At 29.4% G+C, this 25,002-nt stretch overlaps 1 protein-coding gene across 3 annotated transcripts in view; it reads left to right on the forward strand.

Moving 5' to 3' along the window:
• Positions 1–10,489: 10,489 nt before the first annotated feature.
• LOC129960198 (RNA polymerase II elongation factor ELL-like) overlaps positions 10,490–25,002 on the forward strand; it is a 29,333-nt gene continuing 14,820 nt past the window's right edge. The window contains exons 1-7 of one of the 3 annotated variants that reach the window (XM_056073428.1): positions 10,490–10,593; positions 12,306–12,353; positions 12,955–13,052; positions 20,942–20,976; positions 21,600–21,735; positions 23,099–23,169; positions 24,346–24,502. In XM_056073428.1, coding sequence (XP_055929403.1) covers positions 10,531–10,593; positions 12,306–12,353; positions 12,955–13,052; positions 20,942–20,976; positions 21,600–21,735; positions 23,099–23,169; positions 24,346–24,502 — 608 coding nt within the window. In that variant the 5' untranslated portion in view covers positions 10,490–10,530. Of the gene's footprint in view, positions 10,864–11,642; positions 11,794–12,305; positions 12,354–12,954; positions 13,053–20,941; positions 20,977–21,599; positions 21,736–23,098; positions 23,170–24,345; positions 24,503–25,002 lie in introns of those variants that run through there. The other 2 variants (XM_056073427.1, XM_056073429.1) reach the window with 2 other exon arrangements.

A 25,002-nucleotide genomic window follows, 5' to 3' on the forward strand; every position in this document is an offset into this window, starting at 1 on the left:
AGTCAATTGCTTTGGTAGTTTTCGGGAGATGGCTGAAAACTATCAACCAATCTCGGGGTCCAAAATTCGGAATCGTAGCCTGTACTAAATACTGAAACTTATCAATTTTTCTAAACTGATCCCAAAACTGTAGCCAACTCTTGATATCTCCTCCAAAGTTTTTCAACTCCAAGGAAGGAAGTTTAAACTTTCGCTTTGTAACACTAAGTAAGGATCGTGAATCGAGATCAACATCAGAATAAGCTTTCTGATCAATTAACAAACTTATCTTTTTAAATTTGTGTGCATACTCATCAGCTGAAGAAGTTTCTTTTTCAATATCATCTTCTTCAACTTTTTCAGATGCAAAGAGATTCTTTAAAATACTCCCATTAAGCTGCAAAAGTTCATTAATTTTCTCATTAAGAAGCTAAAAATTCGCCAACCAATCCAAATTCTCCGATATTTTAACGACTTTCGTTTTGGCAGCTTCATCCAGTGTATTATATTATGGCGTGACTAAAGCGAAACTGAAGAAGTCGTGCTGTCATACATTTGGTGTGTTCTTGTTAAAGTAATTCAATCCAAAGTAAGACAACATAAACATTTAATATTTACATTTAATTTACATTTTAAAACGTTTAAATATAACGATCGTAGATTAACAGAGGTAGCGCTAATGCGTATTTCAAATCTTTAGAATACAGGTCGATAAATAAGGTAGAGATGAGTAGTTACACATCTTTTAAGTTCAATAATAAACTATTTTTCTGCTTCTTCGTTGCACCACAGTATCCCCCCCCCCCAGCGAGCTACTCGAACGATGAAGAAACGTCACTTGTAACGAGATGGAATGTGGACTGCACGTCCAGATCTTGTCACTAACTTTGGAGCAGCAAATCTCACTCTTTTGTCGCTGGTGACTTGCTTGGTGGAAGGAGTTTCTGAATTTGCAGTGTGTGATACAGCTACTGAATTCTTTTTAACAGTTGCTGGAATTTGGGAAATCAAATCAGGTTCTGTAGAATTGTCAGAAAAATAGGGATTTATTCTGTCTACAGAAACGTTGACTTCTTTTTTATTTATTTTTAAAGCGAAAACTTTATCTGTTCTCCTTTCAACTTTGTATGGTCCGTGATAAGGTTGCAAACTACGACGAGAACTGTCAGTACATGTGAACAAGTTTTTGAGTCCTTCAAAACAAATGTTTTTTGGATTGAATGATTATGAAAGTGAACGGATTTTAAGTTTTCTATGGTGCTTTTTAAATTCTGAATAAATTCAGATTGTGGTTGAAAGCTTGAATTCTGAAGAAATTCGCATGGTAGTTTTATATTTTCAACATACATATATTTTCAACAACATCATCACGCCACACTGTGCGTAAACCAAGTAGAATAATTGGAAGTGATGTTGTCCAGCTTTCTCATGGCACATGATACTGGCTTTCAGTGTACGGTGCCAACGTTCGATACAACCATTAGATTGTGGGTGATATGCGGTTGTTCTATTTCTTTTAAAACCAAAAAATTTTGAAAGTTCTTAAAACAGTTGAGATTCAAATTGAGTACCTTGGTCTGTTGTAATTACAGTTGGAATGCCATAACGGGCGATCCAATTTTTCAATAAAGCATCAGCTACAGTTTCTGCACGGATGTCAGGTAGAGGAACAGCCTCTGTCCATCGTGTGTAGCGGTCTATTATTGTAAGACAATACCGAAATCCTTCCGATGGTGACAAAGGACCAATAAGATACAGGTTAATTTCTTGAAATCCTTGGCTTACTGTAGGATAACTTTGTAATGGAGTATGGACATGTTTAGTTATTTTGGATTTTTGGCATTTTAAACAACTTTTTGTCCAATTGCTAATATCCTTGTTGATGGATGGAAAAACAAATTTCGATGAAGCTAATCTTACAGTTGCTTTAATTCCGGGATGTGATAGATCGTGAACACTATGGAATACTGTTTTCCTGAAGTTGACTGGAATAAATGGTCTTTTAGTTTTAGTTGAAACATCACAATATAATTCGTAATTAGAGCCAAAAACTGGGATTTTTTCAATTTTCAATGAAAAGTTTTGAGATGTAATTATTTCTTTTAACTCCGTATCTATTTCTTGAACTTTGGCTATGGATTCGTAATCAATTTGTGATGAAATTCTAATTTTCCTCCAGTCTAGATAAGGCATCAGCAACAATATTGTTTTTTCCAGAAATGTGTTGAATTTCTAACGTGAACTGACTAATGAATTCTAAATGCCTTCGTTGACGTGGAGATGCCTTTTCCAAATTTTGACGAAACGCATAAACGAGCGGTTTGTGATTCGTGAATAAAGTAAATTCACGGTCTTCTAGCAGGTATCGAAAAAGCTTAATTGACGAATACGCAGCAAGCAGTTCCCGATCATATGTGCTATAATTCCTTTGCGTTAGTGTCAGTCTTACGGAAAAGAAACCAAGTGGTTGCCAATGATTATTTACAAATTGTTGCACAACTCCACCTAATGCTACATCGGCGGCATCTGTCATGAGAGCAAGTTTAGCAGATGGTACAGAGCGAGCTAAATATGTTTTTCAGATTTCAATAACTCTTTTGAAGTTGTAAAGGCTTTTGTAGTTTCGTCAGTCCATTTGAGAATTCGATTGTCATTCTTTTTGCTACTTTTTAAATAATCGTACAAGCTCGCTTGATGTTGAGCTGCTTGAGGAATAAATCTATAAAAATTGATAATTCCCCAAAATCTTCTTAATTGTTTGACTGTTTCAGGACGCTTGAAATCTTCGATAACTTTTATTCTTTCTTTTGTTGGTTTGATACCATTTGAAGAAATTCTATGACCTAAAAAATTTACTTCGGTTTGGGAGAATTTCATTTTGAAGCCTTTAATATCATACCAGCATCTTGAAGGCGTTGAAAAACTTGCCTAAGATGATTAAGGTTCTGAGCTTCATTATTTGATGCGATGAGAATATCATCAAGATAGCTGAAGCAAAAATCTAAGCCCCGTATCACTAAATGAAGAAATCCTTGAAAGGTTTGGGCTGCATTGCGCAAACCGAAAGTCATTCTTGTGAACTCAAATAAACCGAAAGGTGTACAAGTGGCTGTTTTGTCTATATCAGATGGTTCAACTGGAATCTGACGGTAGGCTCTTTCTAAATCAAGAGTGGAAAAAAATTTACATCCATATAAATTTTGAGTAAAATCATGTAGGTGCGGAATGGGTTATCTGTCAGGCTGGGTAACAGAGTTCAGAGCTCTATAGTCCCCGCAAGGTCTCCAACCACCTGTTTTCTTTGGTACAAGATGTAAAGGACTTGCCCAAGGACTACTTGAAGGTCTGCAAATTCCCTGCTCCGACATATATGAGAATTCCTCTTTTGCTATCTTGAGCTTGTCAGGTGCGAGGCGACGGACTTTTGATGTGACAGGGGGGGGGGGGGGCCTTTCGTTATGATGTGATGAGTGACGAAATGCTTAAAATCCTTAATCAAACAACTCGGCCTTGTGATTTCCTTGAATTCATTAAGAAGATTAAATATTGATGAATCATATGTTGAAGAAGCTATCGTAGTGAGAGAAAAATTTAGAAATGTAGCTATTTTACCAAATGAAGACAATGAAGTTAGTGGATCAATAAGGCATTTCCTTTTCAAATCAACTAATAAACCGAAATTTTTGTGAAAATCTGCTCCAATAATAGCTTTTGAGACATTTGCTATTGTGAATGACCAAATAAATTGGCCACGCAATCCAAGATCTAATTTTAGCGCTTTGCTGCCAAAAGTTTGAATTTTTGAGCCATTGCCGGCAAATAAAATAAAATCTGATGCTTTACGATCTCTTTGTTTACTTACTGAAATTACAGATATATCAGCTCCCGTGTCTATTAAAAATTGCTTGCCGGTTGATTTATCATATAAATATAAGCGGCAACTTTTCTCGCCAATATCGCTAGCCGCATCGAGCGATTGGCTTATTGGTTTTCCGGATCTTCCGTTTTAAACTGACATGGTTTCAGGCATTTTTTAGCATTCCTTCCAAATTTATGGTGGTACCAACAAAATTCATATCGATTTGATCTGGATTTCGATCTAGGTCGTCTTCCATATTCTCTAGATTTGCTGCGTGATTTAGTATTTCGAGAGAATTCATCAAATTTTTTCGTTAATGCAGCTATATTTGCTTATAATTTTTTTATTTATGCCGGTCGGCTGAAGAAGTTGATTTAGGCAATAAGCCAACTTTCGTTACTTGGCATATTTCAGAAGTGTTGTAAAGCGTGATAATTTCATCGGCCATCTCTGCAATATTATCAATAGTATGTTTGCTTATTGATAAAATAGCTTGGGCTTGCTATGGAAGCCTTTGTAGTCACAAAGATTTAATAACTTCATGCGAAATAGAATTTCCGGCCAAGCTTTTCATTTGCCTAAAGAGATCGGAAGGCCGTTTGTCGCCAAGTTCCATATCAGTCAAGAGATTTTTTAAACTCGATTCCTCAGTATCAGTTAATCTGTTTAATAAAGCTGTTTCTAAAGTTTAATATTTACTATCTATTGGAAGATCGGACAAAATATCAACCACAAAATCTAAAACAATTTCATCTAAAGCAGCGACGACAATATTGTATTTAGTTGAATCTTGAGAAATAGCGATGTTTGCAAACTGTGCTTCAAGCTGCAAAAACCACAGTTTTGGCTTGTTTCGCCAAAAATTTGGCGGCTTAATTGCAATTCGACTGACTTCATCATCTGGAATATCGAGATTTAAAGCAGGGGATTTTTCTTCCGTTATAGACATTTTAAATTACTTTAACGAACGTACCTTGATTTCTGATCACTTGTACAGAATTTTTGACATCCATATCGCGGACGGTTGAGTTTTTAAGACTGCAGTTCAAAGTCCGAGGTCACCAGATATGGTATGATTAAAGCGAAACTGAAGTCGTGCTGTCATACATTTGGTGTGTTCTTGTTAAAGTAATTCAATCCAAAGTAAGACAACATAAACATTTAATATTTACATTTAATTTACATTTTAAAATGTTTAAATATAAATATCGTAGATTAACAGAGGTAGCGCTAATGCGTATTTCAAATTTTAGAATACAAGCCAATAAAAAAGGTAGAGCTTATTTGTTACACATCTTCTAAGTTCAATAATAAAATGTTTTTCTGCTTCTTCGTTGAACCACAATATAAATCGGGTAAATGTATTTCATATTGCTTTCCGTTTCAACTTTCAAGCTTCCATAATAATTCAAAAACGGAAAATATTTCTTCAAATATCAATAAAATTCAAATAGTAAATAGTTTATCATCAAAAAACAGTCACTTGTCTTTTTAATCGTTCCTTCAAGTTTCTATATCACAATCCTATCGCGGACGCTATGTCGCCTTTAATGTGACAATCAGATTCTTTAACTGTGGAAGTGAACTTAGGTTTTGAACGACTATCTAACATTTATTAACTTCTTTTAAGATGACACAAACTTATTCACAAAGTCGCATTAACCATAACATTTCACTAATCACGTTACGAGATCAGATCTAAACATTTCTTTTCAATTCATTCTACTTCTCAGAGTTCATTTTTTCTTCGAATGAAAGTGTCAGTTCCTGCTCCCTCAGTTCTGCTTCCGTTTCAAGGAAAATATATCTCAAGCGACAAACATGTTAGGTGTTATTTATTTGATATATATATATATATATATGTGTGTGTGTGTGTGTGTGTGTGTGTGTGTGTGTGTGTGTGTGTGTGTGTGTGTGTGTGTGTGTGTAATGATATTTTAACTCTAATTTCAATTTAATTAATTTTCAAGATTTTATCTTAATTTAGCCCATAGTAACTTCATTCTAAAATATTCTCTTATTTCGTGATCCAATTCCACTCTCTCTACTTAATTAATTCAAGAGAAGCTTTGTTAAATAGCTGAATCAGCTAAAAGTCTAACTTTTCCACACTCCTCGTGAAGAGACAAAATACCGCTGACGATACAAATTCTTTTTTAAAATCTCCCTGTGTCTCTTCAACGCGTGTAATGAAAATCCCTCTCGAAATCTCATTATACATTAGCATTATGAAGAAATATTGCCCCTATCAATTTCTCTGGTTATATAAGACCAGGGATAAAATGTCAAAGAGCTTTTTCCTCATTCCTTTTCTGTGTCGTTCTGTGTGCTAATCGCTTGTACATATGCCTGCTTCTTCAAAATGAAATAAAACGACGTCACGAAATTAAAAGTATCTTCACTGTCTTCAAACTGCATTCTGCTTCACGTAAAATAATGCTTAAATATTAAAGAGACGACAAGGATAGTTTCCTGTGAAAAATGATGAAATTGAAATAAATAAGCAAATTAAAAATTTGTAAGATGCAGATTTAATAAAAGAATCTACTAGTAATTATTCCTCCCCTGTAACATTGGCATATAAAAGAGATGAAAATAGAAAAAGCAGACTTTGTATTGATTATCCTAAGATTAATTCCCTTCGTAAATCTGAGGCAGAGCCTCTCTCTAGAATAGATACCTTGTTAGATAAATTAAGTACTGCTAAAGTTTTTTCAACTTTGGATCTTGCATCTGGATATTGGCGCATACCCTTGCATGATCAAGATAAACATAAATTGGCATTTGTAACAACTGAAGGTTTATATGAATTTCAAGTCCTACCTTTTGGCTTTAAAAATGCACCTGCAATATTCAATAGAACTATTCGTAGAATTTTAAATAAACATAAATTTTCAAATTTTGCATGCCACTACTTTCATGACATAGTAGTTTTCTCTAACTCATTAGAGGAACACTACGATCATTTAAAACAGATTTTTCAAATGTGTGAAAAAGGAAATATTAAATTAAAATTTCCTAAATGTGTGTTTGCTCAAGATAAAATTTATTTCTTGGGGTATAAAGTCACAGAAGGATGCATTTCTCCTGATAATCATAATATTGAAAGTATTAAAAAATTACAACCTCCAAAAATTGTTAAAGAACTTCAAGGTTTTCATGGTTGTGTAAATATTTATAATAAGTTTATTGATTCTTATGCTAAAATAAGAGAACCCTTAAATAATCTTCTTAAAAAAGATACACCACGGCAATGGACAGAAGACTGTCAAAACGCTTTTGAAATATTAAAAAATAAATTGATAACTAAACCAGTGTTACAACTATATAACCCTAATATACCTCTTCATGCTTTTTGTGATGCATCTCAGGTAGCCCTTGGAGCTGTTCTAAAACAGCCTGACTGTTCTGGTAAATTACACCCTGTATCTTATCATTCAAGAACTTTACGATCTTATGAAAAAAATTATTGTATAACTGAGTTGGAATGTTTAGCAATAGTAGATGCTCTTGATAAATTTTATTATTATTTACATGGGAAAAATTCATAATTCATACTGATCATGCTGCTCTTGTTTGGCTTAAAAATGTAAAAAATTTAAAGGGAAGATTATTTCGTTGGTCTTTAAAACTAAGCTTGTTTGATTATGAAGTTAAATATTTAAAGGGAACAGCTAATGTTGAAGCTGATATGTTATCAAGGCATCCTACTGTTCAATATCTCAAACATTTTGTGCATTTATTGGAATTGGATGAGATAAAACACCATCAAAATTTAGACAATTTAGATAATATTAAATATAAAAATATTAATGATGTACTTGTAGTTAAAAAGAAAAATTTATTTAAAATAGTTGTACCTTTTTCTCTTAGGAGAAAAGTTTTGGAAACAGCTCATGAACAATTTGGGCATCCAGGTACTCAAAAAATGATAAATTTAATTACTCCTCAGTATTATTGGCCTCATATTACTCAAGATATTGCACTTTTTGTTAAACATTGTGATGTTTATCAATTAAATAAAAAGAAAAAGCAAAAAAGATTTGGCTTTTTACTGGCTGTGCACCCCACAGATCGTCCTTTTGAATGTCTTTCTGTCGATACTGTTGGTGGAGTTAACTATTACAATTCAACAAAAAAATTTCTTCATATAGTAATTGATCTTGCGACTAGATATGTTTGGACTTTTCCTTCCAAAAATGAAAATTCTGAAACTTATATTAATGTATTAAAGCAAGTTTTCCAAATCCAGGTTCCTTCCAAATTATTAACTTAAAGAAATGGTGCTTTTACCTCATCTAAATTCAAACATTTCCTCAGAAATTATAGTGTCAAGCATCTGTTAACATCTTCACATCATCCACAAACTAATGGGAAATGTGAAAGAGTTAACCAGTCAATAGTAACTAAATTAAAGTGCAAAGTCAATTCTTCTCCTACTAAAATTCCTTGGACTAGACTTTTAGAACAAGTAATCAATGAATATAATTTAACACCCCATTCAGTTACAAAATTTCCTCCTGCATATTTGTTATTTGGCACTTTACCTTATTCTCCTCCCTTAACTCAAAATCAATTCTATCCTCCAATAGAAGAAGCCAGAAAATTAGCTAAAGATAATACAATAAAATATCATGATAAAAATAAAATAAGATATGATGCTAGATTTATAGATTCTCCATTCAAACCTGGTGACATTGTAATGTATGAGGAATTTAACTATCCAAATCGTAGAAAATTATCTCCCTTATTTTCAGGTCCATATGAAATAGTAACTAAAATGTCAGATGTAAATTATGAAATAACTAAACCAAATGCATTAACCAACAAAGCTACTGATATTGTCCATGTATCAAAATTAAGAACATATTATCCACCAGAAAAATTAAAATTAAGTCATGAATAATAATTTAAATAAAAAAAAAATTCTTTTATTTCCCATGCTTCTTCCAAATAATCCCTAAATTAGGTTGGCCTGTTGTCTCCACTCGTAAGAGTTTTTTTTCTTCATGATGATGATGTAATAGGCGTCATCACAACATACATTCAAATACCTCAGTCTTATTGAGATGTGAGTATAGGGTCAACCTCACAATTAATTTCTATCTCTTTCTGTTTGTATCCTGGATATGTTGCTCTGCAGTTTGGAAATAAATATTCCTGGATGAGAGTAGAGAGAGAATACAAATTATATCCCCCTTCTTGATGTCCTAATTTTGGGTCATTAAGTTTCACCCACTACTAGAAATTGGTGGACAAAGTTGAACTATTCACCAGTAATTGGCTAACTAGTGGGTTAAAGTTTTTATTTTACAAATACACATTTTTATGTCATTTTTTTTGAAAATTAATGTTATAGTAAGAGTATTTTGAATCTCATATTATTATTTTCAGATTCAAGTGTTACATATAAAAATCAGAAATATGTTGATATATTACTATTGTATAAGTTCAATTTGTTATTCCATTATTTTACATTCAATTTGATAATTTTGGTGAGCCTTCTACTATTTAAAGGACACTGTATGCAAGCCTTCTCTAGAGACAATCCTCACCAAACAGAGTCAGTCTTACAGACTGAGATACAATAGATTGAGTTTCTGCAGAAAATCATTTGTATATTGCATATTTTAATATTATTATGTTTGGTGTTGTTGAATATTTATCTAATATTTTCGCAGATATCACATTATCTTTCTTGTACTTTTTATAATGCTGTTCAAAATGATTTTTATATTATTGTAAAGGTAAGGTAAACTCGGGTATCACTTTTAATATGCTTTTAAATTTTAGTTTCTTACTTGACTACCACTGTAAGGTAAGGCTGTGGGTCGAGGGCCCCAACATACTTCCGAGTCTTGCAGTGGAGGGAAAATTGTAATGATATTTTAACTCTAATTTCAATTTAATTAATTTTCAAGATTTTATCTTAATTTAGCCCATAGTAACTTCATTCTAAAATATTCTCTTATTTCGTGATCCAATTCCACTCTCTCTACTTAATTAATTCAAGAGAAGCTTTGTTAAATAGCTGAATCAGCTAAAAGTCTAACTTTCCCACACTCCTCGTGAAGAGACAAAATACCGCTGACGATACAAATTCTTTTTTAAAATCTCCCTGTGTCTCTTCAACGCGTGTAATGAAAATCCCTCTCGAAATCTCATTATATATTAGCATCATGAAGAAATATTTCCCCTATCAATTTCTCTGGTTATATAAGACCAGGGATAAAATGTCCAAGAGCTTTTTCCTCATTCCTTTTCTGTGTGTTCATCGCTTGTACATATCCCTGCTTCTACAAAATGAAATAAAATGACGTCACGAAATTAAAAGTATCTTCCCTGTCTTTAAACTGCATTCTGCTTCACATAAAATAATGCTTACATATATATATATATATATATATATATTAAATAAGCATATTCAATTTATTGAACAAATAATGCCTTTGTAGAAATAAAAATCGATATAAATTTTTTTCAAGGAAAGTAGTTTATACATGATACCATTGGTTAAGTAAAAATATATTAATCCTACACATACACATTCACTAAGAATTATGATAATTTTTTAAAAAACGAAACCTGTTCTATGATAGCATTTTAAAACAAATAATAAAAAAAAAGATTTTTTTTTTTTTTAATCCATAGCGAGTGTGTGTTGACCAAAAAGTCAGGCCGCAGTTGGCCTGATGGTAAGATCCGTCCTTTCTCTGCTGTGGTGCGGAAGGTTGGAGAGGGGTGTCTTAACTCAGGTATCGTCTTCGTCACCTGAACGCAGTACAAAATTTCGAAGTCCGTCTCAAAATAAACCTAGTGTTGCTTAAAAAACGGGACATTAATATAACTGAACTAAATCGAAAAAAGCAGTAATTTGCCAAAATAAGTAAAACCTATGCTTTTGGCTGACATGATTGGAACAGCCAATGAGCGTTAAGATGCGTAAATCCTTTCTTCTACCAAAGACGCTTGTCAATTTTGACGCCGGACAACAAACCTTCATACAGCCATCCTTGCTTATAGTGGTATCTATTCTTTCTTTTCTAATATTTAAACTATGTGGGGATTGTTATATTAACTAAAACAGGATAATATTGGAGAGCTAGATTTAGTTAATCATAACGATTATAAAAAATCTGCTGTATTTATGAGGATGTCTGATAATGCCCTGCGCTTGCATGAAAAATATGCACTTAACTATAAATGGCTTATAATAAAATCCTTGGAGAATATTTTTTGAAATTTTAAGACAGTTGTGAGCATTTTTAAATTTGCTATTGTTGTTTCATTTCAAGTAATTATAAATCTAAATTCATATTTTGAAATCATATTTTAATTTAAAAAAATACTGCATTATGAAAGCAAACATTGTTTTACTGATAGTTTTGAGAGTGATTCTGAAATACTTTGTTGTAATAAATTAGCTTAAAAAAATTGTTTAATTTGATTGGATTTTTTGGAAGAATTCTTTAAAAACATCTTAAAAGCAGGCATTTCTGTGCTGTACATATTCACTCAATTTGTAATACTGATGTTATGATTTATATATATATTAAATTTGGATATTAAAGATTTTCATCAGGAATTATTTTTGATAAGCCATGGATTATATACTATGGTTTTGTTTGCAAAATATGGAATAAGATGCTAAATTTGATCTGAAAAATAAGTGTTAAGTACTTTCTTTCTGCTTAGGAATATTAGCTTTTTTTTTTTTTTTCCCCCTCCATATAAGTTTGTTTATTCTTGTATGACTTCATCATTTTGTAGCAGAGATATTCTAATCATCTATTGTGCTAATGCTTTAATCTAAGATGTACTTTCTATGTTGTAAATGATAATAAAACAGTCTTAAAAGTGTTAGTCTTAACATAATAGTGTCTTAAAAGATGCTTGGCTTTGTTTTCAAATAAACAAAAGAGGATAACAATAAACAAAAGAGATAGTCAAGAAAGGTATAAATCACTTCAAATTTTATTTTTACTTAATATTTGACTATTACTTTTTCTCATTTGTGAGTACTTTTTATAATTATGATATCAGATCTCTTGTTAAAAATTATTATATGGATTAAAATGGTAATAATTATTTGAAACTGAGATAATTTGCATGTTGAACGAAATTTTTTTTAGTAATTTTCAATCTAGAGTTTTATTTCTTAATATTGAATAAATTTTAATTCTTGTAATTATCAAATTATAATCTATTTTCGAAATTATTGAACAAATAATTACTTTGAAATGAATAGGTTAATTTGGCATAAAAAAGTGGTATCTTTCAATGTAACTTTTTCAACAGCTTATTTTTCTAATAATTACAATCATAGTCTTTTTTTCACTTCAGTTTTATGAGTAATTCTGTCAATGATATTATATTTTCTGTGATTTTAATATAGAAATCTATTCTTAATTTTAATAGAGAGAAAAATTTAAGGGATTATTCATACTTTTTACTTTTACTTTTTCAGAATAGCCCTTCATCAAAGGTATCAATTAAATTTGATGATTCGAATGGAGTAAGTAATGCCATGATTACTTTTCTCTATTAAAGAGTGAAATAAGCGAAGAATAATTATAGAAATTTATTAAAGAGTGAAATAGGATAAGAATACAATATAGAAATTTTTCTTTGTTTCAAAAAATATTTTAAGTGATTTTTTGCTATAAAAACTTTTTTTTTTTTAATTATTATTTCAGTTTCTAGTTATGTAACTAATAGTCATAATATTATATTTTTAAGCAATTATATATTTATACATAACATACCTACAACTGTCCTGAATGGTAATATAGGGAACAAAAAATGTGTTTTAAGAACTAAAAATTTAAATTGCACTTAAGGATTTTGAGATCAAATAGTCAAATTACTTTCATTTTGAAATGTAAATACAAGAATAATTTAATTTTAATTCTCTGAAATGACAGATGAATGAATTGTAGATAGAAACTGTTGTTTTTGTATTGAAATCAAGTCAAGATAATTTTACTTGTTGCTTATATTATACCAAAACTCGTTAAGCAGTGCTTATTATTTATTGGATTATTGCATTAGTTATTATATTAAATAAATTACATTAAGTTTTAATTATTAATTAATTACAATCTTTTATATTCCAGGTTATAAAAATGGCAAATAGTGAAAGTTTTGATTTCAGCATTGCTGGTAGCACAGCAGGCTGCGCTTCAACTTATTGTGTCCAGAAAACTGAGAACAGGTGGGTAAAAATATGTAATCATAAATTTTGATTTCTTGTAAACCACAATATTGTAGGGGATGAATGTGAATTTTTTTTATTTGGACGTTTAAGGATTCTAATGTATTTCTGCAGAAACTGAAAAATTTTAATATAAAGTGAAAGAATTTAATGTTAATAAGCTTGTAGATTAGTTGATTAATGTAATCTATAGATTACCAATATAATTTTCTGTAGTTGAAAAAAAAACCATATCTGAAATCTATAGTTTATAGTTAAAAGCGTTTCATTTCCTTTAATTCTGATTTATTTTTTGCATGGAACTTTTTTTTTTTACAAATCAATTTTAAGTTCAGATATATGATAAGTCCCTTTTTGAGCATAGTGATTTGGTTTTTAAGTTCAATTTTTGCTTTTCACTTGTTTTAAGTTGGCGGTAAAGAAATACTATAATTAAGTTTTTCTAATGAATTTTAAATGTTAACTTGATATTTTACTAAGGTGCATAGCATCATAAAAAGTGTTTGAATTTAAAAATCATTAATCACTGTAGAAGTGCTTAGTTTTTGTTTTTGTTTTTTTAACTTTTAAGCTTTGGGAACCCAAACTCAGAAAAATTACTTTGAATACGGGTATTAGGTGAGAAAAGCTAGAAAATGCTTTCCCCTTCTTTTAAAGGTGATGGTTGGAAATAACCTTTCCGATTTTGACCACTTGTAGTGGTAATTGGTCATCTGTCCTCTCCGTTATAAACAGGTTGCTTTTTTATGGTTGTACTACGCCTGAAGCCTAAAAAAAGCTATTTATCGCAGTTTTATTCATTTTTTTTCTGAAACATTAGTTTATTAATTCTGTAGGAAAAAGTATTGAATTAAATATTTTGACATGAAATAAATTGCCATTAGGATAACTGCTGTATAGTTATTTAGCACATTAAACAGAATATTGTCAGTTTTTCAATCATATGTGTAATTAAATAAATTTCTCAAGCATTACCAAAGCTTTAAATTTATTTCTTATAAAGCTTGACCACGTCATTGTGAATTTTATTTTGTTATTCTTCTAACTCGTCAATTTTGTTAAATTGTGATGATTTATATATCATGCATAAAGATCCGAATTGTTTATTTCCTTTTTAAAAATATTCCCATTTCTTTGTGCATAACACAGATAACAATCATCTGCTGTTTTGTAGATTAAAATATCTTTGAATGTTTAGTATTAATGTTTTTAGTATTAATATATTGCGCTCACAGAAATCAAATATAATTTTTATACCGAACATAGTTTGAACAGTTTTTAATATAATTACTAGTAATGTTTTCCTATTCTATTGTCGATTCTTACAATATATATATATATATATATATATATATAACTTGAGAATTTCAATTACTCATTGCGGTGTAGTATTTTTGAAAAATATGCTCAATTTTGCAGACAATCAATAACTGAATTATAACAAAAAATCATTTTTCTGTAGAAAAATTTACTAATATGTGATAGTTACTAGATTTAAGACAATTAATTTTTAAAAAGTAAGATTAGATATGATTTATTTAGAATTCGATACATAAGATTACGTTGCGATAATATTAAGTTGAAAAGTAGTTAGTAGAAAAATTTAAAAAATATATATGGAATTCTAAATGATCAGCATTCATTATTAAATACAAGTATTTTTATTAGCAGCTGATTTAGATTATCTTTCAGAAATGCTTAAAATTAAATCTAGAATTCCTGACTTTTTTATGCATCTACTTTATTTAATTTCAATACAAATATTTCTAGAATAATTTATCTAGTAACTTCTCAGTGGATTGAGATGAAGGTATAAAGATTTTAATATTTCTCTTCTGATATAGAAAAACTACTAATTGTTATTTTTGATAGATTTTAACAACCTTCTTCAATATTTTAGAATTAGAATTATAACTTTTAATGAATGATTAATTATAAATTATTAAATTAATTGTTTTCATAAATTATGAAAAATAATGATGAAAACAGCAGCTTACTTAAAAATCAAAATGTAAGAAGTAGAAAAAAGTAAAAGTATGTCTCGGATGCCGATTACCTTCATAATACCATTCCGTCAGAAATGAAACTTCAAGTAATTCTTTTTATTCAAATATTTAGTAAATTCTTTCAAGTAAATTCTTGGTTCAAATATTAAGACGATTAGATGGGCCCAACTATAAACATATATTATTATAAAGTTACAAAATTATATTAAGTTAAAATATTATGGAATTTATAAAGTTAAAAAATTAAGAAACAGTGGGAAAAACTAAAGTTTTCAATTGAGTAGTACTAGCAAATGAAATTATGCAAATTCATTCCATACCTCTTAGGAATGTTACTGAAAAAAAAATGCCGCCAATGCAGGGTTCACAAGACTTACTAGTGCCAACAATGATTATAACTACTGGACAAAATCTCCTGACCCTAAGGGGTGCAACACAAAAGGGAAGGGATTTTACAAGGCAATTAGGTTTCATATGGAAAGTTCAAGTGGTGGAACGAAATTCAAACTTGTTGCTGGTACAGCAGCCCGTAAGCTAGAGGTTAAAGAAGTTTAATTTATCTCAAGAAATGGTGTGTGTGTTTTTTTTCCCTTCTTCTTAAACGTTGTATACAAGAAGTTCAAGGCATGATTGTAAAGTTTTATTTAATGAATATATCAAAAAAGAAAACCAACCAAAGGAATTTGGAGAAGTAATCCAGGGTTGTCAACAGATATTAAGATAATACTGAATAATCTGCTTCTACTCCCTTTTTCTTCAACAGTGGTCATTGCCATTTATTGAAATACTGGAGTGGTTATCTCAAGGAGACAGTATGAAATATTTATGGTATCAGACTTGTGACTTGAAAAATGTTTGAACAATTTTCAGTAATTTAAATGGTGAATTTTTTTTAATTGTCAAATGTACATTTAATCCATTATGTGATGTTTCAGAATATAATGCATATTTCTCGGATGAAGGAAAAATAAGAATAAATTCTGGAAATAAAATTGGCCTAAATTAATAAATTGCATCTATCTATCAAGAAAGAGATCCACACAATGATGGTTACAAGATAACTTGAATATTTATTAAAACGCGGTTAACATCTCGTAACCAGAATTTAAGAGAAGGAAAAGAAAAAATTACTTATTAAAGATGCACATTAACTTGGGCACTCACAACGCCAATAACCCTCAACTCCAAGATAACCATCATATATATATACGGCAAATAAACACAAAACTGCATCTTCTTGAATGATATGCCAATTAGAGTCATCTTATTTGTATATCCTCCTAGATATTAGCTCTTGGGCGACTGCATCGAACTAGATAGCGATTCAAAAAATCTGCATCCAGCAGATGCTGCCTATAAAATGGAAAGAAAGTTTTGATTTATTCCCAATAAATGCATCCTCTTGGAAGTATCTCAGCTGCTTTCTTAAGAATAACTCTAATTTATAGAGTTAGATTAAATATTGAAATTTAAACGAGCTTAATCGCTACATTTACAGGATTCAAATTGCGTTTTTTTTTAAATTAAATTTTTAAAACTTAGTGTTATACCTTTACTTTGTTATACATTCAATTTTTATACTTGGATAATAATTCAGTACATATACAATATATATATTATTACAAAGGCAAACATTTTGTAATAACTAATATTTGTATATAGGTTGAGTCTTAATTCTTGAAAGGAGATATTTAGATGAAACATCTCTTGCAAATCCATTGACAAAAAGTAAAGAAAAAAAGAAATATTCTTTAACCTTAACAAATTCTCACAAAAGAATTTCTCAGTCTGAAATGCACACTATGCTTCTAAAGGCATTTTTAAAAATACATCCTTTAACTTTTATTAATATTACTTGGAAAAAAATACCAATATACAAATCTAATATTTCACTTCAAAAATTTTAAATAATTTCACATTGAATTTCTTAAGCTAAAATTTTGCCTGTCTGCTATATTTAACTTAGTGTTTACATACAGTAACTTAAAAATTTTTAAGTTTAACAGAATCCTGACAAAATATCTTACATCTATGTGCTCAGTGTGGTTATTTTCAATCGACTATTTAAATAATTGAATTGCAGCTATATTGTCACTGAATAGTTTGCAAGATATCTCACCTAAGAACACATTGGTGCTTAATAATATTTGACATTCTTCAAGAACATTTTTCAGCCATGTTAGCTCCATTGATGTTTTGCATATGCTAATGAACTCTGCTTCCATGGATGATAAAGTCACTGATTTTTGCTTAACAGTCCTCTAGTGATGCCGATAAAAATTTCTTATATCTGTGCTGGTGTGCTTAATTATAAGCAAAATTAGCGGATGGTAATTTCTTGAAAAAAGATTTATTGCGATTGTGTTTTGCATTACAGCGTTGAAGTCTACTCCATTCCATGTTTCCGAGAGTGTCACAAAAAGGCGTGCCAATTGGCACGCCTTCGTCAAGGTGAATCAGACACACACTACGGAACATCTCGCCTGGCGTTGAAATAATTGATTTCTTTCAAATATTACAAAATATCGCACATTATGTAATACAACATTATAAGGAAAACTTATATATATTCAATTTGCTAAACATATATAAGCAAATTGAAAACTACACAAAAAATCACAATTAACAATCGAATGCTGTTAATTCTTTTACAGGCGATATAAAATTATCTACAATTGGTAAAATACTTATATTTGAAATAGACTTTCTGAAGTTGACAGGTTTGCAATGCTCTCACTTTTTAACACCAGTTTATGTAGATGCTTTAGTTCTGCTGAAGCACCTGTGAGATTCGTAGCATTATCATTAAAAAGAATTGAACTTTTACCACGACATGCAAACAATCATTTTAACGTATCAATCTGAGCTTTTGACGTTAAAACCGAAACAAAATCTAGATGAACTGCTCTGGTTGCCATATAGACAAATATGACAATATAGATTTTCTGAAATGTATCCTTTCTCTGTTCCTTATATTTTGTTAGAAACGGACCACATAAGTCAATTCCTGCATTCAGAAAGGGTGAATTGGGCATTATTACTCTTTCAGGAGGAAGATCTCCCATAATCTGATTGGCGATAACTGGGTTATTTTTGAAGCATTCCACACACTCATGGACGACTTTTCGTGCTATGCTTCTGCCACTAAGAGGCCAATATATCATACGAACAGTATTTTGTAGGGCTTGTTGACCTACGTGGAAATCTCCCTTGTGATAATACTCAAATATGAGTTTGAATAATTTATTGCTAACAGGTAGAACTATTGGTTGTTTTTGACCTAAACTTACATTAGAGTGGGAAATCCTACCTCCTAACCTTAATAAACCATCCTTATCAATAAAGGGATTAAGAAATTTTAGCTTACTTGAATGAGGAATTGAAAATCCTCTTTTTAGAGCAGACATCTCTGGTAAAAAATACCTTACCTGAAAATGCTTTTTTACAATTACTATTGAACCTAAATATAAATGCTAGAATTAATTTGTGAAAATTATTTGTTAAGATGAAGTATGCAGGATGGCATTCTGATGGGATGTACTGACACTGGAAATCCTTGGATAACTGCTGGATTTGGGACACTCTGTTGCTGACGAAGGTCTTGTGCCTATTTGGAGGGGTATTAATAAATGCAATAGCTATAGTAGAGTCTGTATGAAGAATGGCATCGTCTATTTTCATCTTGAGAGCATGCATTATCCTTTTCACCGTTTGCGATAATAGAAGACGAGCTGTCAACTCCAAATATGGAATAGAAATTGTTTTGATCGAGGCTACTCTGGTTTTATTACCGATAAGCTTCATGACAACTGAGTTGGTTTCATTTATGCTTTTCATGTAGACAACAGCTCCATATGCTCTCTAACCCATTTAGTGGGTTCGAGAAGCTCCACAAAATCCATTTATTGTGTACTGCTCACTTTGTAAGAAGATAATAAACCTAAGGAAAAACAAGTACTTTTTAGTCATATCAAAGAAAGGAAAACATACAAAATTGCACAAAAAAAAAGCCATAATTAATATTCGACTTTGTATCTAAGAGGAATGAAGAAGAAGGTATATGTTATGTCCAAAAACGTTACATTTAATGACCAAATATAAACCGATTTTTAAATTTTAGTTCATGAATCATTTAATGCTGAAGTTTCATGGGTATTAACATTTGTTGCGTCACATTCGTCATTTAATAGATTCAATGATATATTGGAAATATTTTCACATATGTTCACTAAAAGTGAAGTAGCTGAAAAATTTTTGTTTGGTCGTGCAGAAATGTGGTACTTTATTTGTTATGGATTAGTTCCATTAGCTCTATGAAACTGATGGCTGAAAAATATGTAGAAATTGATGTCCAAATATTTGAATTGGCAAAAATAAGTAAAATAAAAAGTAATCTTGCTTTGTAATGCGTTGTTTTGTTTCACACAGGTCCTTAATTTTTTGTAACTTACAGTTAAAGAGTATGAAAAGTAATATATCTCTCCTCTATAATGTTTAAATTTTGTCTTGCTAAATTCTAGATAATAAATAAAGATAAAAAAATGTTTTGTTTTCTGTATATTAACCTTTTTTTAAATATACTATTTTGCAATATGTTAAATTGTTGCTTTCTTTCTTTGCTTTTTCCACTCCTTAAAAACCATATTCCATTATAACTAGCGTGTGAGTGCTATTCGTTTTTTTCCTCATATCTTGATATATAAGGAAAACACGGGGGAGGGGGGATGTTCCCCAGATTTTAATGGCAACTCTGTATCACTGTCCTTCATTTTTTTTAAAAACTATATATGACTGAAATGGACAAGAGGAAAGAATAAAATCTGAAAGTTTCATTTTTGAAAAAGTATTTTTTTGGAACTTCAGAAATTATATCTTTTTTATTCTACTGAAACTATATTCAGAATCATAAATTTTTTCATTTCACCAGAACAAACACATATGATAATGTTCCTAATCTAATGAAATAGTGACTCCAATGTACTAATTCAGAGTTTTTCTCTCATGCGTTATAAAGTGACATAATATTATTCTTATAAAATAACTATTTTTAAATCAAAAGTGAACTGAATAGTTATGTGAAAATATAGTTTTATCAGATATAGTTTTTTTCATATGTTTGTTTAAAATATTGATAATTCTATTAAGGTTTTCTTTAAAATATTAACTAAAAGCCAACTATTTCATATCTTACTTGTTTGTGTATTTTTCTCATTAATACCACATGAAATTATTCCACAATCTTCCTATCCATAGAATTGTACAATCCATCCTATCTCTGTAGAAATATTTAGTTTTTAATTAATAGTTTCTTATAAAGCAAGAACTGCTTTTTGAAATGTCATTTCTTTAATTTGCATATAAATTGTGAATTATGGGTCTGGCTGCTTATTGCTCTTTCATATGTAATCATATTTGTGGTAGAAAAGAATAAGTAATAATGTTTAGGTCAGTAAGGAATATTGATTTATCCAAAATATAATATACTAAGTTGATATAATCAAACATTGTCTTGAAAATTATTTGCATGAGGAAAACTCTGTAGAAATTATTAAAATTACTAATATATGAATGATTAAAGAATTAGAGATTGATTATTACTTTTATTATAAAAATATAATTTGGACGTAGTGTGTTTTTTCTTAATTTTTTTACATTAATTTTATGAAATTATTGGATTTTCAGAACATTGGAAGCTGTAGTTCTTGTGCAGCCACAAAAACATTATTAAACCTAGTTTTAATAGTTTTGAAAAAACAAGGTTAAAAATAACATATCAATGGAAAATAAACCTGTAAATACCAGTTTTAAATTTATACTTTTACGATTCTAATGCAATTTTTTTCAATCTTTTATTTTTAACCATTTTCTCTTTCTTTTTGTTAGGTCCAGAGAAGTTGAAATGCCAAATTCATTTATTAGTATGTATAAAATTTATTCTTTAACTTAATTATTTTATTACCAAAGAACCTCTAATGTCTGGACCTCTATATAATCTGTTAAATAAGCCAGTAGCATTAAATTGAACTGGAGTTTTTATTTTCTTAATAGCTAACGATTTTTTCTGAAAGAATGTCAAATTTTAATATAGAAGAATATTAATATAGAATAATATTAATATAGAAGAGATATAAATAAATACAAATTTGAAACTGTTTGCGAGTGCTGAAAAATTTCCTGCATTCTCTGTTGAAGTTCAGTCATTTGAATAATCATAAGAATTAAGAATAATCCCTTAAACCCTCTTCTTATGCTGTCAGAAATATGTTATTTAAATTATTATATGCAATGCAGTATTTTATTTCTCTAGTGTGTGAATGAAATTTTAAAATTTTCATTTCTGTCCTCTACCACCCTTTTGTCACACTTTTTAATCTAGTTTAATTAGCTGTTTCTTTCCTTTCTAATTTGTAATTTTTCTTATAACATTTCTGCTTTAGACAATTACTAATGTTGAAATTAAAACAAGACACTTAGTTTGCAAGATTGTAGAAAAACAATTTATATAAGTTTAAATAAAGCATTATAATTCATTTCTCTTCAGAAAAAGAGGATAAAGAAGTAACAGTAAAATGCTCAAGTACTTTCCCAGAAGCACCTAATTCAAGGATCACAACTGGCAATCTGAAAAAAAAGTTTATACCTGGTAAAGGTTTTGATATTGTAAGCCAGTGTATAAGGTATGTTTAAAAACGCATGAACTTTTGTTTCTTTTTAACAATGCTTCTTTCTTACTTGACTTTAAATGAAAATATGAATTATTCCTGGCATAAAAATCTAAAGCAATGCTTTTATTTGACTACTTGAAATTATCTTAAATTTTCATCTTTAGTATATGATGAATTATAGTAGAGTATATGCAAGTTTTATGTGTTTGTTAAAACTATTTTGCAAGTTTTTATATTAAATAACCTATTTTTCAAATTAAATGACTTTCAAAAATTTTATGTCAAGTATATTAAAATTTAAATACTCTATGTTATTGAAATTATAATCACATGTATGAATTTTGGATGTTTTATTGATGTGCAAATTTTTGGTTATGAATTCAAAGATTGTCTCACATTACAGTTTCTGTGTGCTATTACAAATAAATGTGTTTCAGTTGTTTTATGATAAAAACATTTCTTTTTTTTTTTTTTTTTTTAAATTCATGGTGTTCTGGAATTTATGGGCCAAACTTTAAAGGTAGGTAAAGTACATGTAAAGAAGCATTTTTTGTATAACAATAGGAGTTGGAAATGGAAATGTTGGTGCAAAAATCAAGAAATGCTCTAAAACAAGCAGCATGTATGTGCATAAGATGCATGTTTGCTTTCTCAAAGAGCATAAATTGCTTCATCACACAAAAATATTTTCTAACAACTAAAAATTGTCTGAAGATCTTGTAATACCATTGAAATTCAAAAATTTGGCAACAATTTGAAAATGAAAGCTAAATAAAAAAAAACAAAAAAAAAAAAAAACTCCATAACTTTTTTTTCCAAAAATTTAGTTTTAATTCACCTACATCATTAAATTTTTATAACATCTGCTCTAAAAATATTATGTAAAGAGCTTTTCCTCAATGGGTTTTTTTTTTTTTTTTACCCCTTACACTTTTTATCTCCAACTCCATATTGCTATACAAAAAAAATGCTTCTTTATATGGATTTTATCTACCCTTATAGCTACGCCCATGAATCCAGGGACACATTGTTTATACTAAACATATACTTTTTACTTTACATTAGATATAATATTTGACGAAAAAAAATGCCCTGTATTTATATTATTTATATTTAAAATTTCAATGATTTTCATTGCAACCCTCTTAAGCAGAGATCAAATGAATTACTGTTTCTTGATTGTTGATATTATTGTTTTTCGGTAATCTGAAAAGAAATTATTTAATTGAAATATGTTCTTTAGCATGGAATAAATGATGCATCTTATTGTAATTCATATATGCTTTTACTTTGTTACATGATATTATATAAATTTTTAAGTTTTAACTGGTTTTATTTATTTATTAATTTTTTGACCTTTATTTTTTTAAAATAGAAAAAGGATCATACATACGTTAGCATTAAAACCTTGTAACAGATCAGAACTTCTGGATAGATTGATTAAAGGTATGTTGAATTTAAACCATATTCATGTTTATTCATTTTCCCTTTTAGGTGAAGTTTCTATGACACAGAAAAATATTAAAATGTTTTATTTATGCAATAGAAAATGTAGGCATGTATTTCATTCTGTTTTTCTGCTTAATTTTACTCCAGTTAGAAATTTGATGCTATGATAATATACTAATGATACAATATTAGATTAAAACTGTCTATTATCATTGTGGAGAAATATTTACGTATTTAAGATGCATAATTATGAGATTTGTGTGTAACCATTTCATGCTATGATGTGTATGCTTTATACACTGCACATTTATATGGTAGCTTTATTTAAACCATTGTTGAAGTAATTTCATTTTGCTGATTTTGTCGTTTTAAAATTAATGAATTTTGTGTGTAGAATTTTTTTCCCCCGTTTTTTAAATCTTCCAGTAAATGTTTAAATTATATGAAATGGGTGCGGTTTTCATACCTGTTATACTCACTTCAAACTTTAATTTTTTTTTTCAAGAAAGAAAATATGAAAAATGTATTTGAAATCTTAAAAATATTTTGCATGTTAACTAATATATTGAATTTTATAAGATTTACACTGTATGTTTAATGTTACTTCTCAGATTTTAAAAGTACAAAGGGATAAGTATTCCTTTATTTTCTATGTGACAGGATCTATTCTTTTAACTTGGGAAACAGAGCTTAAAAGCATTTAGATTCTATTTACTTAAAAGAGTGATATTAGTGTTTTCTTTTTTATTATTCGGCCGAAATCAGCAGTTAATACGAGAAATCAAAAGAGCATGAAGGAGTTTTCTTTACTTTTTTATGCATTTAATTTGTAATTTTAATTATATATTTTGAATTTTTAGTACTAAGCTCTAAGTACATTTGAAGTTTAAATGTATGCATGAAAAAGTGATGTAGCTAAATTGTTTGTAATTTATATATACATAAGACATTTTTAAGAAATGTTAATATTTTTTTTTCTTTTTTTAAATTCTAAAAGGAAATTTTAGAATTTAAAAAAGCATATTAAATAAAAGCATGCATGGTATTAAATTGGACTCCAAATTTTAAATCCTGAATGAACTGTTGCAATATTTTAAAATGTATCTTAGGATATATATATATATTTTTTTTACTTGGTGCTTTGTTTGTTGATTCTACTGTTGTTTCTTTTAGAGGGCATCTCTGAATTCGACAAGAGCCAAGTATTTGCCATATTGTATTTTGTTGGTACTTTCAACGGAAAACTATTTCATCTGCATACCAAGTTATGGAAGGAAGTTGAAGATGACTGGAGGTTTTATTCACCAGAAGATGCTGCAATTGTTAAAAAGTACGTGGTCCTCCTCTGTTTCCATCAAACCTTTTCAAACCCAACTTTTTATGAGCTTTTTTCAAAGCCAAGCAATAATTGTTTGATGATTTATTAGAAAAAATGCATTTCTGGTATCTATTAAAGACAATAGATAGATCTCAATCCTACTTCTAATCTTCCTCTGAACATTTGGAAAGAGAGCTGTCTTGTTTACCATCCTCATCGTTTGATCAAGTTTTAAGAGTACAAGGTCCTTCTCTAAATGTTATTTATTATGTATTATAAGAATAACATTAATCTTCACTAAACTATGATTTCTGATACCAATTGACTGATTAAAATTATTCACAATGCATGTTTGCAACTTTTTTTGTCATTATAAACTAAGTAATAATAATTTTAAAAATGTATCTTAACTAATAAAATTTCAATAAAACTTTTCAATAGATTATACTTATTTGCTAATCATTAATTTTTGTTTAAGTTTTATTTTCATATCTACGGGATATAAAAACATG

This window comes from Argiope bruennichi, chromosome X2 (genome assembly GCF_947563725.1).
Source record: "Argiope bruennichi chromosome X2, qqArgBrue1.1, whole genome shotgun sequence".
In the NCBI taxonomy this organism is placed as follows: domain Eukaryota; kingdom Metazoa; phylum Arthropoda; class Arachnida; order Araneae; family Araneidae; genus Argiope; species Argiope bruennichi.